General features: G+C 42.4%; 1 protein-coding gene and 1 long non-coding RNA gene across 4 annotated transcripts in view; both read left to right on the forward strand.

Moving 5' to 3' along the window:
- Positions 1-6,313, forward strand: part of RAB3GAP1 (RAB3 GTPase activating protein catalytic subunit 1) — a 102,356-nt gene extending 96,043 nt beyond the window's left edge. For all 3 annotated transcript variants that reach the window (XM_056793766.1, XM_056793767.1, XM_056793768.1), the window contains 2 exons: positions 875-977; positions 5,065-6,313. In XM_056793766.1, coding sequence (XP_056649744.1) covers positions 875-977; positions 5,065-5,301 — 340 coding nt within the window. In that variant the 3' untranslated portion in view covers positions 5,302-6,313. The remainder of the gene's footprint in view (positions 1-874; positions 978-5,064) is intronic.
- Positions 6,314-10,794: 4,481 nt separating this feature from the next.
- Positions 10,795-12,220, forward strand: LOC130453687 (uncharacterized). Its single transcript, XR_008911171.1, has 2 exons — positions 10,795-11,425; positions 11,737-12,220. It is a non-coding gene; the product is annotated as an uncharacterized LOC130453687 (long non-coding RNA).
- Positions 12,221-14,678: the final 2,458 nt, after the last annotated feature.

Consider the following 14,678-nt stretch of genomic DNA (forward strand, 5'->3'; position numbering starts at 1 on the left):
TTATTTAAAAATATTGGAAGCCAGGCTATTGTCCAGAACTAGGCAATCCTTATGAATAGAGATTTTATGGGAATTCCTTTTAGGCCCAGATTGAACTAGCTACCCTATTCAAACTCTGTGATTTTAAGCATTTGATAGAGCTTTATATATGTTCCCTCTTTGAGTTTATCTTAAGTCATTTGTTGAATGAAAAACAACAAACCACCTTGCCCTTGATACTTTTTCTTGTCAGTAAAAAAAAAAAAAAAGAGTACGTTCCTTTCAAGTAATTTATCTCCTAGCAGCAGTATGTGAATTAGTGAACAGATGGTACATATCTGGTGGTTCTGTGCCTCTGACTCTTCATTAGTTCCATCATATATTATCTGTGATATATTTTGGGAGCACAGTGACACATGCACATAACGGTACAATTTACAATTGAGACTTTGCCCAACAAGAAATGTAAAATTAAGCCCACAAAATCACCCTCTCCCAAGAAAAGAATGAGAACTGGAGAGCTGAAGTTTTTCTATTCTAGATAAATAAAACCTATTTATCTTTTTAAAAATTGAAATCATAATTTAGTGTGTAATTTCCCAAGCTTCTATTTTGAAAGAATACATTGAATATTTCTCCTTGAACTTGAATAAAAGCTAGTTTTCCTTAAAGTTTTATGAGTTATCAAAAAAAGCAATAAGATTATATACATTGATTATATACATTGATACAAAGTTTTAATTTAAAATGTCAAACTGTTCTGGTGACAAGATTTCCACTATAGTTTTGGTGGATTTTGCAAGCATCAGTTGTCAAGAAAATTAATCTAAGAAGAGTGACATTGCTATGAACTGAGCTCTTTGCCTTCCATACTTTCATGGTTTGTTTCATGCAGGTTTGTCAGTTGCCTCTTGGAGGAGCCGGAAGTGTCAGTCATTGGTGCAGGAAGAGGACATGCTGGGAGTATCATTCATAAGCTATTTGTGAATGCTCAGAGGGTATGCAAGATTGTTTATTTATTGTGCTATAGGCGTTTTCAAACCTCTAAATCATGGGAAAACATTTCTGCCTTCTGAATGGTGCCAGTTATCCAGCAACTTATCTTTTTCTGAGTCTGTGCATTAGTTATGATTGAGTGCAGAGAGATTTCTACAGCCTCGTGAGTTTGATTGTGGATGTGTGTGTAGAGAATGAGAAGGGTGCTGACCATTGCTGTTAAAGTCCTCACCTAAACCTTTGCAATCCCTGGCCTCTTAGCCCCTATAAAAACTTAATTTAATTTCCCATTGTATTGACCTACTTCGTAAAATGAGTATGTTTAAGACCTGGTGTATCCTCACAGGTAAAAAGGGTATGGGATTCAGCATTAGTAGAATAAACTATCATTTAGTTCCTTGATTACTTAATAATGCAGTCCAGGTTTGCTTCTTCCAGGCTAGAATATAGTTTTTCCTACAATTTTTAAACCCTAATGAAACCATCAACAAATATTTTGGCAGATGAGTTTAAATAATGAATATAAATATAAAACTTGACTACATGTTACTTGGAAAGGAAACTTTTAAGAATGATAATTGGTTTACATAATTGGTGGTATTCATAACTTGATAATCATCCACATTATTTTGTCTGAGAACAAAAAATGGGCTGTCAATATGGTGGTCAGAGGGAGGCCACATTGGCAGTGCAGTGAATAGAATGTCCTCAGGTCAGGCTGACTTGGGTCAGACTCACACTTTGTATGTATAGAATCTCTAGCAAGTCACTTTACTTCTCAGCTCCTCATGCAACTCTCCAAGACTTAAAGATGCAAGAGAGTTGCCAATCTGCATTGGTAGAGGGAATTTGCTCATTGGGGTTCTCTACACCAATGAAATCACAGATCAGATTTCCTCTCATCCCCCTAAAACAAGTAACCCAAAGGAATCCAGATTTTGAAACTTAAACTACTGAAATTTAAATATGTTAATGTTTAATTGAAGATAAAACTTGACACAGGTTCTTGTTCTCTTTCTCTTTCTCTCTTCTATGTCTCTGTCTCTTCCCCTCTCTCCCTCTTCCCCTTCTGAGTGCGTGACAGAAAGGTATTTTTATATTTTAAACAGCTGCCATCATCCCAGGAGTAACCCTCATTTCAGTGCCAGTCTTTTGAATCTTAGTGATACTTAGAAAATGCTCACTGACTGAAAAATGTGCTAAACTCATGTCACCTTCATAGGGATGGCCCTTGGTAGCAAATGATCCAACTTTGACTTTTCCCAGAGTCAAATTTAATGAAAATGTAATGTCTTTACATTGTGGAAAAACACGTTTTAAATTCCTTATGTGTTCAATACCACATTTTAATTTTAAGTAGCCAAGATCATCCATAACTTATTTAGAATGAGATTAGCAAAAGCTGGTAATTCTGATTAATTGGGAATAATTCCCTAAATTTAAAAATCCTAGAGTAGAAGTTGAAGATTCATGTATTCTTAGTCATTTAAAAAATCCTATGAGAGGCAGCTAGGTGACTTAATAGATTGAAAGTCAGGACTAGAGGTGAGAAGTCCTGAGTTCAAATGTGACCTCAGACACCTTTTAGCAGTTTGACCCCTGAACAAGTCATTTGATCCCACTTGCCTAGCTCTTATTGCTCTTCTGCCTTTGAACTAATGCTTATTATTGATTCTAAGACAGACAGTAAGAGTTTTAATTTTTTTAATACTGTAAATTATATCTCTTTGTAGAAACTGGTGTATGCATTGCCTGATGTTAAGAGGAATTTTTAGTTTGTAGTGAATACTAAAGGGAATTACGATTCAGAATCATAAACATCTGATTAGTGCATTTTCAAGTTTAGAAGAAGAGGGGCCAGCTAGGTGGCTCAGTGGATTGAGAGTCAGGCCTAGAGATGAGATGTCCTAGGTTCAAATTTGGCCTCAGACACTTCCTATCTATGTGACCTTGGGCAAGTCACTTAACCCCCATTTCCTAGTCCACTCTTCTGCCTTAGAACCAATACACAGTATTGATTCCAAGATGGAAGGTAAGGATTTAAAAAAAAAAGTTTAGAGGAAGAAAACTTTGGCAAATCAGTGCTCAAGCTTATTCATTCAACTATTTTTCCTTTAGTAATTGGCAAACAATTTATATTACTTTAAAGTTGAAATTAAACATACAAATCTGAGGTATTTTTTTTTTAATATCATTTAAGGGGGCAGTTGGGTAGCTCAGTGGATTGAGAGCCAGGCCTAGAGATGGGAGGTCCTAGGTTCAAATCTGGCCTCAGATACTTCCCAGCTGTGTGACCCTGGGCAAGTCACTTAACCCCCATTGCCTAGCCCTTACCACTCTTCTGCCTTGGAGCCAGTACACAGTACTGCCTTGAAGATAGAAGGTTAGGGTTTAAAATAATAATAATAAAATATCATTTAAGTGACCAGATTTAAGGAAGGACTTTCACAGCTTCACTGATTTCTTATCCTTGTGGCAGTGCTTTATATATATGTTTTACCCTTTTCTTTAAAAAAAAATAGTAAAACTTAAGTGAAGTCCATCATATTGTTTCAGATTGAGAATAATAATTCTGGTATGTGTTCATTTATTCTAAAAGTGAATCCCATCAACTTCATTTCTCTTGAATCATGCTAAAGATCTTCCATATTAATAAGTTAAAGTAGATTTTAAAATTTAGGAAACCAGTGTATTTCCTGAGTGATAAATATTTAATTTCTCACATGTGCTCATCCCATGCAAAAACTAGATTTTTTTATTGTCTCCATTCATAATTAGATAATATTAATTCCTAACTTTTCTTACCAGTTGGGCTGTCAGATGCATGGAGTAAATATGAAATAGAATGCTTCTATTCTATTTGACACCTTTTGTATTAACTTTATGTTGTGTGCAGTATATTCTTGTTTGTCCTGATATTCTTTTGACAGGAAAATATTCCTGAATGCAATGCATGCTGTCTCTGAAACAGTCTTGAAACCTCTCGTCCAGCCCCTTATAAACCATCTTGCTTGTTTCTCTTTCATCACTGTTTCTTTTCTCACCCTTTCTCAAGCTGACTGAATCTTCTGATGAGGTAACAAATAGCCTTTGTCCCTCATACCTCTTCCTTTCCATCCCTCTGACTTCATATAGGTCATTAAGACTAATCACTTCTCTTTTTCCCTGGGTCTGGACCGGTGATGCATTGGTGTGAGGACACTCCCCTGCCAGTGCAGATTGGCAGCTTTTCTGTGACTTAGGCTCTTACAGAGTTGGGGGGGGGGGGGGCAGGGACACTGGAAGATTGTGACACTTGCCCCAGGTCACACAGCCAGCCAAGAAGTTTAGAAGCTCAAATATTTGCTTCTGGATGTCCTTCTGGGATGTGGTGATTTTTTTTGTCTCTTCTTTTTCCAAAAATTGTTTTTCCCATGGCAGTAGATTATTTTTAAAAGTACAGGAGACTGAATTCAGACTACAAGAACATAAGTGAATGCATAGTCCATGAAGGAAGCACATCCCCTTGACACTTAAAACTTTTATCGGGTTATATACTTCAGTGGTTTGCCATCACATGGCAGTAACATCACTCACTTATGGACCATGTGAGAGGCCCTACCAAGAAACCCAAGTATTCCCTTAGGAGTTTGAAGCTCCGAAAGAAGAGACCCGGGCTTTGAAGGGACAGGGTTACATTTCTGTGTTCAATAGTGTCCTTAGGGAATTCTCTTCTTTACTCACGTTATTGGGAGTCTGGAGGAACAGACTTCAGGAGTGCATGGGAGAAGTGCTGTTAGAGGGGCAGAAGGAAGCCCCCAGGGAAAGGCAGCTTCATGATTCTCACTCCTCTGTATAGCTGAAACTGCCCATCACTTTTCAAAACAGAATCTCCCCATTTTCCTCCAATCTATTTATATTCTTAGGCTTTTGTTACCATATTTCAAGCTTCTGTGTTGTGCTAGTCAGTAACCATAGCATAGCTGAATGCATCAGTGAGTAATGTGGAACATTTCAATGTCTACTATCATGTTTAATCATCTGCCCTTTAAGAAATTCAGAGTTCAGCCTCTGATTCCCTTCTGAATTTTGTATCTGCTTCTATTTAAGGCTGCAAGCATGGCCCCAGTGGAGGAGGAGCTGAAAAGGACAAGCTCTTCTGAAGAACGGAGACAGAACTCGGGGTCGGACTTCCCAGCCCCCGCAGGCCGGGAGCTTATTTTGCGCACCACCGTGCCCCGGCCTGCACCCTACTCCAAAGCTCTGCCCCAACGCATGTACAGTGTTCTCACCAAGGAGGACTTCAGACTCGCTGGGGCCTTTTCAGCCGACACCTCATTCTTCTGATTTTTTTTTTTATTATCTTATCGATGTCTTCAGAGGTAAGGCTAAACTCTTCTTTGGGAGGGAGGGAGGGAGGTTGTGCCAGCAAATGGCAGATGGTGTGGAGAGGATACTGTTCTTTTGAATGATCGAGGATCACCTTTCAAGGAATTAAACCAGCATCTGAAAGATTCGCCTGCACCAAGCTATAGTTCTGATGTGCCTGGTGAGAACAGAGGGTATGTCAAGAGGCAACCCGTCATTTTCAATGTTTAAAGGGACTAAGAGGTTTCTGCCCAAAGAAACAGCCCTGATCTAGCTTGTTTAAAGAACTGAGATAGCCGTGTTCTGTACAGGAGCCCAGCTGGGAAAGACTGTGGTACATGTTCTGTTCCTTTTCATGACTGTCTTAAAAGAACAAGCCATCACCCCACACTCACCATAAATGTAAACACTAGATAATTGTATTTATTACTATCAAGTATAAAAAAATAGGGAATTAACTCAGATTTCTGGATATTTTGGTTGTGTCTTCACTCCACAAAATCTTCATGGATATTTTAAAACTGCTTAATCTCTTATTCATAAATCACCCAGTGGAATTCTTGATTGCACTAGTTAACTTTTAATGTGCTATTTTGTTGAGGTTTTTTTTTAAACCCCAACATTTCATGTAGTTGATCTATTTTTCCATAGAACTTTGCCCTAAATGGATTCTTTCTGAAAATTATATATTAACCTCACTGCAAATAGCTTTAGGTATATCCTTCCAGTTTTTTGATACTGTACTAGTGTACTAAAATGTGATCCAGGCCAAAACTTTGTGTAAAACCCTACTTGTTGATGTGTCCTTTTCCCTCACTGCCCCTTACTGTACAGCATGCCCTTGTCTTCTCATTGTTGCCTTGGCAATTTGTTTAATGGAGCAAGGATGGAACACATGCTGTGAATATAACCTGGTATATGGAAAAGATCATGCGGTCAATAAAATTTGAATGTATATGCTTATGTCAAGAATAAAATTATTTAAAAGCAATATTTTTTTTGGTCTGTTGGGGCAAAGTGAAAGTGTACAGGCTGTGTGGCACTCAGATACATTTCTTGTGTGGCAGAATCTGCTGTGCTATATTACCTTAAATCTATTCATGGCCCTAAAATTCCAAACTACTAGGAAGATCCCAACCCTACTTCAACTTTATATAATAACTTCCTTTTATGTAGCACTCTAAAATTTATCAAGTCCTTTTCTCATAATAGCCCCATGTGCTAGATAAACCTCCATAATTGAGGTTCAAGAATTAAGAGCCTTGCTTTTTTTTCAGTTATTAAATGATAATTTATCTTCAAGCCACATTTCTGATTATTGGCCCAGACAGTGCTTCCCCAACACTCTACCTCTTTTCTTTTGTATTATCTGGAGCATTATTTATGGTTTTCAACTTTATAACTTGAAAAGCACAAGAAAAAAATTTCAGAGAAGAAGTAGAAGATGAACTACAAAGAACTGGCTGAAAATGACAAAGTTGAAGAATTTAATATTTTTAGTAGCATTTGACCACTTATTTCCTCTGAAGCCCCAAAAGAAAAAAACTTAATAGACATGGGAAATTCATGTTGAACAATGAAGACAGTTAAATAATGAAATAACCCAGGAAGGTTGTGAAATTACCTTCCTATAAGGTTTTTTAAAACTAGAAACAATTTATCAGTTTGGAATCGGCAAAACATCATCTTGCCTCAAGATAGGGAACAGATAAACTGATTACTAGTTCTTTAAAACCCTGAAAATGGTATTTTTTCTTATAAGCTATTCCCTGATCTTATCTTTTCCAACCTCAATGCCTTTGTAAAACAAGCCTTCCTATTCCCCTCTCCCCAATGCACAAGGCTAACCTCAGGACCAGTCGCTTCATTTTACAGATAAAAGAACTGAGGCCCAGGAAGCTTTAGGCGATGAGTCCAAAATCACAGGTAGCCCCAAAGGGGCCATTTATCAGGCTTTTCCTTATCCCTCCTCCTGCCCTCTCAGTTCTAAGTGATCTCCCCAGATCTCCTGTGATCAATCTGAACCTGTTCTATGTACTTCTCTTAGAACCTATGTATTCTCTAGACTCCTACCCATGACTAGCTCTTTTTTAGATAAGCTCATTGAAGGTAAGGACTGTCTCTACATCCTCCCTGCCTACTGCAGTAATTACGGAGCAGGTGCTTGATCTGTCTTGGATTCAAGGTCGATAGAATTCTTTGGCAAGACACTGTTCAGTTACTAAATAGGTCTGAGTCATTGAACATTAAAAGCCACAGTCACTACCAGAGACGCTTTCAGAGTATTCTGTGCCCTTTCTGAATAGGACTTTGAGGGACAAAGCAAAAATGTGCAAAATGGACTTTGGACTTGGAAGCAGAAAGGTTGAACAAGATGGAAGTATGACCAGCAAAGGTTTACCTTTTCCCCTTTTTAATAGGAATTTCATTTAATCCTGTTTTGCCTCAGTTTCACTAGATTTGCAAACATTCAGTAGGCCTCATGCCATGGGGGTATTTGATCTAATGACAAGTTGTAAAACATGTTGCAAAGTCACTGGATTTTGGGGGTGGTAACCAGCCCTGTTCCCTTTGGTTGGGCTCCTCATGTACCGTTTTTTACCTTTTTTTTCCTTCTTAGTTACAAAAACATTTGGAGTTTGAATTTTCTTTTAGAGCTCTCAGTATTTGTTTTCACAGTTCATGCTCACATGTACCCAGAGAGGATTACTAGGAGGGGAGGAAGAAGGAACTAGAAGCAAAGTGAGCATTTGGAAGGGAAATGCATGATTCTGATGCTGTGGACAGTAATCATCATCCCCATCAACAGCACATGGCTAAAGGGCTACCCTGGGAGAACTCTGGGGCCCACGCAAGTAGCCATGCCCATTGCATTCCTTCCTTGAGATGCTCTCAGGACGACTAGCTTTCACTGGTGTCTCTGGCAAAAATGAAGCTTTTAGGAATGGATCAGAAATGGTAGTTTGTTTTTTTAAACTCTGGATACCTTTGAACCGGAAGATTTCAGAGTCTGTCGTTAGCTCTTAGAAACAAGGAAGCTGCCAGAATTTCTGTATCCGTGTGGAAGTGGGGATTTGTCTGAATCCTGAAATGTTCAAATAAAGTTCCTTCATCTGAGCATCACTCTCCTGCCCACAAGGTAGCTCTGACTTGGGCAATTTGTCACTGCTTTGCCAGGTGCTCCCAGGCCGTCACTCTTCCCAGGAAGGTTTTCTGATGGGGGCTTCTCGGTGTAGAGCAAAGTGAAGGAGGAGGCAGGGTTACGGGTCTCCCATACAAAGATGGTGACTCCGAGAGACCAGGGCCAAACAGGCCCATCCTTTTTCATTTTATCCTACTATCTCCGGCCCCTTGCATGAAGCTGCCTCCACAGCAGTGAATGCCCACATGCCATCTTGGACACATAAGCTTTCTTCCTCATTTCTCATTCTTTGCTTGAGCATACCTTCAAAACTGTCCCCTCTCAATTCAGAAAAAACTTTTGTGCAAACATTTGACCCAGAGACAATTTTTTAAGCCCCTAGACTTTTTTTTATGCAACCCTATCCCAGAAGATGGTGACTTTAAAGGTGCTTCTCCCATGGGTTAGCCTGTAGTTTTGTACCACTTCCAAGCACCTCCTTAAAAGGGGGCAATGGGGGAGGAGTGGTGTTTATAAGGAAGAAAAAACTACCCCACCTCCACCCAGAAAGCACTCGCCCAGGATGGCTCCTTGGGCCAGAGCCATCCAGGATTCACCAGGTGGCTGCTTGGGCACAGGCTGCTGTGCTTGGCCCTAGGAGCAGGAGGATATTACCAGGAGCGCTAGCGCTTGCCTGAGTGCCAATTGGTTTTTAATGACCTGTTCCCCCAAAACAGAGCCCAGTGAAGATGCTGTAGTCATTCCCTCTAAGGGCCTTTTCTCCAGTGTCATTTGAAGTGCAAAGTAAGGGTGGCAAGAGAAATGGAGCCCTACTCCTCTTCCAGTCTCCCGAGCCATACCTAGCTTCCCATTCAGGTGCACGTTGGATTTCGATCTTTGCAAGAGCTCCGAGAGGTCCATCCTGTTACTCTCTCCGTTTTACAGGTAGGGAAACAGAGGTCATGTGACTTGCTCAGGGTCCCGCAGCTAAGCCCCTCTCAAATATTAAAATAACTCGGATCTAATAAAAAGCTTTAGATTTGCAACATGTTTTTCTTCAGATCAGCCCTCCGCTCCGTATTGACCTGGCTTTTCACGGCATTCCCCCCTCATCCCGGAGTGCAGCTGTGCCTGTTGAGCTCACACACAAGTGGTGCCAAATTGCTGGGAACTGCTGTCAACCGGTAATGATGGAGCCTAAGGGTAATGAATACCCGCTTTTGCAGGGCCAGCGGGCTGTCAGGGACGAGCTCTGCAGCCCCGGGCTAAGGCACGCTGGAGGAGGCAGCCGCCCCGGCTGGAGGGCTCTCCTGCAAACCGCTCACTTCCCTTGGCGCCACTGCCATTCTAGTTTATTACAGAACGCCCTTGGCCGACCCGGGGGAGGCCTGTGAAGGGGCTTCCGGGGGAAGAGAACACCGCGTGGGAAAAGCCCTGCATGGTCTCCCCAAAGTTACCCGAGCGCATGGCCGCAAGGTCTGTACCGAAGACCCTCCCCACAGGCGCGCTAACGCTTTCCCCCTCATCTCGCGGGGAGCCCTCAAGCCCGAGGAGGAATATGGGCATCACACGCCCAGAATGGCCCCCACCTGGGGGAGAAATGGATGCCTGGGAGGGCCGTCAGCTTGGGCTTGTGGTGGGGGTCTTCTTCCAGCTGCTAACCTCGGACTTGTGTCTTGTTTTAAAAAAAGCAGCCCCGGGGGCAGCTCAGTGGATGGAGAGCCAGGCCCAGAGATGGGAGGTCCTGGGTTCAAATATGACCTCAGACACTTCCAGCTGTGTGACCCTGGGCCAGTCACTTGACCCCCCACTGTCTAGCCCTTGCCACTCTTCTGCCTAGCAACCAATACACCTTATGGATTCCAAGATGGAAGAAAAAAATAATTTAATAAATTTAAATTTAAAATTTAATTAAAAAAATAAAAAAGCAGCCCGGGAGGCCACGTCTTGCCCCAGGGGACTCGTGGGGGGGGGGGTCTTTTAAAAAAGGCACATCCACCTACAGGAACGGCTCCATTTACAGAGATTAGACAACGGAGATTCTATCTGAACCGCTGCAACTGCAACTCACCCTGGACTAGCGCCCCGAGCCGTCCTCGGTGAGGATCCCCGCAAGCCCACTTGGAAACCCCGTTTAGGTTTCTTCCCATTTTAGACATGAGGGGCTTCGGAGAAAGAACTGTGGGGGGAGAAGAAGCGCCCAAGAGAAACGGGCTGCCGGCTTATTGGCACGGGGCGAGGGCGGTGAAGAGCCCCGAACTAGGCTGGGAGTGACCCCATGCGTAGAGCCCGGCGGATGCTGACCAGCTTGGGGGGGGGGGGGGCAGAAGAATCCTGGAGATGGGGGGAAATGGGAACAAAGGGCGCCACCAACCCGGGAGAGTGGGCCAGGAACTGCATTTTAAATCCGCCTGGCCAGCTGCCCGGGGCCGCGGCTGTTACCCTTCTGTTCTAGCCCTTGGGCAGCAGGCCTTGAAAAGCGATTACATTTAAGATGACAGTTAATGCTGCCCGGCTGGTCCGGGGCCCTCCTGAACTTCCCTCCAAAACAGCTCCTCGGAGCCCTTTATTAAAAATATAACCCTCCGATACCTGATCCCCACGTGTCCCCCATCGCTCCGCCCCTCCCCCGGCCCAAACCTTCCTCTAACCAGAAAAGCCAGCGAAAGGAACTTCCGCACTTTGGCCTCCACTGTTCATTGGTCAGTCAACAAACACTTAGTAAGAGCTGACTGTGTGAGACACTGTTTATTAGCTAAGATTCTTGGGCTCAAATTAAAAAAAAAGTTTAGTTTGTGTGACTGTACTGTGCAGCAGGGCGGGGCAATCCCTGGATTCCCGCCATCCATCTGTTCACATCACTGTGAATGAATTCTGTCTGGAAAGAACTGGAACAGGAAGGAGCCTCGCCATGCCTCCTAGGCCTCTACACCAAGGGGATCAAGGAAAGGGGAAAAGGACTCCGATATACAATTTCTTGTGGTAACAAAGCAGTAGAAACTCATTTATACAATTTATATGATCATTTTTTATTTCATTTTATTTTTTGAAAATTGTATTTAGTCAATTTAGAACATTATTCCTTGGTTACAATAATCACATTATTTCCCTCCCCCCCCCTTCCAGCAGCCCCCGAGCAATTCCACTGGGTTTTACCTGTGTCCTTGATCAGAACCTCTTTCCATGTTGTTGATATTTGCACTAGGATGCTCATTTACAGTCTATATCCAGATATATCCCCTCGACCCATGTATTCAAGCAGTTGTTTTTCTTCCGTGTTTCTACTCCCACAGTGTTTCCTCTGAATGTGGATAGTGTTCTTTCTCGGAGATCCCTTATATGATCATTTAAAAGCAACCAATTCCGTGAAAGTTGAGAATTCTGATCACCTCGATGACATCCATCCGAGACTCCAGAAGCCCAATGGTGAAGCCCATGCCCACTTCCTGCTGCAGGATGCTGCCAATACGGGAATTTCCTTTACTTGGCTATGCATATCTTTAACAAGGGTTTTTGTTTTTGTTTTTCCTGGAGGGAAGGGTGAGATGCAGAGAAAAAAATAATTTATATATTTTTTTAATCTACAGAAAAAGTTTGTAGATTTGGAGCTTTAAAAAAAAAGGTAGCTTCTTGTAATATAGATTCCCTGGTCACCCTACTCCAAAAACTATGTTTTCCTAATTTAAGCATTTACCAGAAAAGTGACAGAAGGAGCTAACTAAATAAATGATGTGGCACTGATGAAGGTCTTTAGGCAGCTAAACTTTAAGCAAATAATGAATGGTCAGTATTGTTTTTCATTTTTCACATTTGTCTTTTTTGGCCCTATTTTTGGCCAAGTGCGCTCTTTATTTTTGTCCAGGTTACATAATGAGGGAACCACATTCTTAGTAACACACTGTCATTCTTTTGCATTATCTTGCCTGGATGAAGAAAAGAAATATTTTTAGAGTGTGAATTTCCCAAATGTTCTGAACTATTCTGGGACAGAAATAATAATGTCATAGGGGAAAAAAAAGATCGGAAAGAAAAGGCCAAGTTTTCTCCTTTCCAAAGCTGTCTTCTCTACCCAGGGAAGTTATTTAGGTGATCAGAATGGGCTAAGTTCCTTTCTGACCTCTCTCCTAGGGAAGATGAAGAGGCTGGACTTTTCAGAGAATGTTTGGAAATCTCAGCAGCCAAGTCAGAAGCTGGGAACCACTGTTGATTGCTTTTCTTTTTCCCTGATGCTCTGAGATGCTCGTTATCAATAAACAAGCATTTCTTAGACATTATGTACCAGGCACCATGCCAAGTATTGAAAATACAAACACAAAAGCATTTCTGCCCTCAGGAACGTTATATTTTATAACAGGGAAGAGAACATGTCCTTATATAGGTGTCTATGCAAAACATGCAAATTAAACACAAAGAGGAAGCTGAGGTGGCTCAGTGGATTGAGAGCCAGAAGTAGAGGTGGAAATTCTTGGGTTCGGATCATGGACTTCGTAGCCATGGCTGAGCTCCTGCCGCTCCTCTGCCTTGGAGTCGATATGATCTATTCTAAGACAAGAAATACCAGGGACTCTTGGAAGCAATGCATGGCTGACGGACTGTAAGTTCGGAAAGCTGAACATCACACAATCCTCACTTTGGAATGTGTTGCTGGAGAAGAGTGGAGTCTCCCAGTGAACAAGGAGATCAAGTCGGTTAATACTAAGGAAGTTAATTCAGACTCCTCACTGGAAGGGCAGACCCTGGGGGTGAAGCTTAACTACTCTGGCCACATCATAGAAGTGAGCAGGCAGGGGATCAGACAGACAGACAGAGAAGGAAAGAGAGAAACAGAGAGACAGAGACACAGAGAGAGAAACAGAGAGAGGGGCGGGTGGAGGAAGGGAGAGAGGAGGATGGAAGGGCCTGGCATGCCATCATTCATCCGGTCACAGATGGGACTGAGCGCCAAGCTCTCCGCAGGTGGGGCACTCATCATCCAGGTAGAGGTAAAGGGCTTCTGGGCCAAAGATTCCTTCTGTAGGTAGTGCTCAAGTCAAGTCTGAAATGAAACCCTTACACTGCGGGAGACAATTCTGGGAGGCATAACTCCTTTTTAAGCTTCAAGAAGCCATTTTGGAGTGGCTGAATGAATGAAACCAAATTTATTACGGATTTACTGTTTGGGGAACACGGCTGAGCCCTGTATATGTAAATTAAAAGGCCAGAGAGTCTCTGCTTCCAAGAAGTTCACATTTTAGTAGGGAGAGACAACACATGGAGGCTTTCATTCAAAAACATTTAGAGGGCCTCTCTCCTTGTTGCTGTTCCAGAATTCTTAGCTTCTTTAAAGGATCCGCTCCTCTTCTGCCATCTTCAAACAAGTTCTCCCCTGAGGCCCCCCTTCATTTAGGGGCCTTTCACCCCCAGTATGATGTTTTGCATTCATTTCTGTTTGTGTTTTTTCCTGCTCCATGAGAGAATGTAAACATTTTGAGGACTACTCCAGATCCTTCCTTTTTCCTAACTTCCCTAAAACCTTGTAAGTGCCATCACTCAGACTCCCGGCCTCAGGATTGTCTTCCCCTCCTCACTCTCCTTTTGCCCTGTATCCAGGCTGTTTCCAGATTCTAGTTTAACAAAGCTCTATGCATAGGTCTCCTTCAGCAGTCCACACCGGGACAACAATTAGCTTCTTGGGAGACCCTGCCCCATGTCTTCCCCCCTCCCCCCCCCCCCCCCCCCCCGGTAGGCCATGCTCTACTACAAGGCCAAATTCATCTTCTGAAAGCTCAAGCTTAACCCTGCATTGTCCCCCATACCATCCCATGAACCCCAGTGGTTCCCTGTCACTTCTCAGATCAACTAAAACACCATGATTGGCATTCAAAGCTTTTTATCACCTAGAGCCTTCCTACCTTTCTTTCTTATCCTTGACTCTCTTCTTATACTCTACAATCCAGCAACACAAGTCCTTATTCTTTGTTCCTTACCCAAGACGCTCCATCTTTTGTCTCCCATACCTGGAATTCTCTCTCTCCTTATTGCCTGGCTTCCCTGGTTTCCTTCCAGACTCAGGCAACTTTCTGTAAGAAGCCTTTCTCTGTCCATCTTACTGCTAGAACCTTTCCTCTGTGGATTGTCACCAATTTATTCTGTATATAACTTACTTGTATAAAGCAGTTTGCATGGGATGCCCACTAACATGGACACCTTGAGAGAAGGGACCCTCATCTTTGCCTTTCTTTGTCAGCCCTTTGAA

The sequence above is a fragment of the Monodelphis domestica genome, chromosome 4 (assembly GCF_027887165.1).
Source record: "Monodelphis domestica isolate mMonDom1 chromosome 4, mMonDom1.pri, whole genome shotgun sequence".
NCBI classification, from domain to species: Eukaryota; Metazoa; Chordata; class Mammalia; order Didelphimorphia; family Didelphidae; genus Monodelphis; species Monodelphis domestica.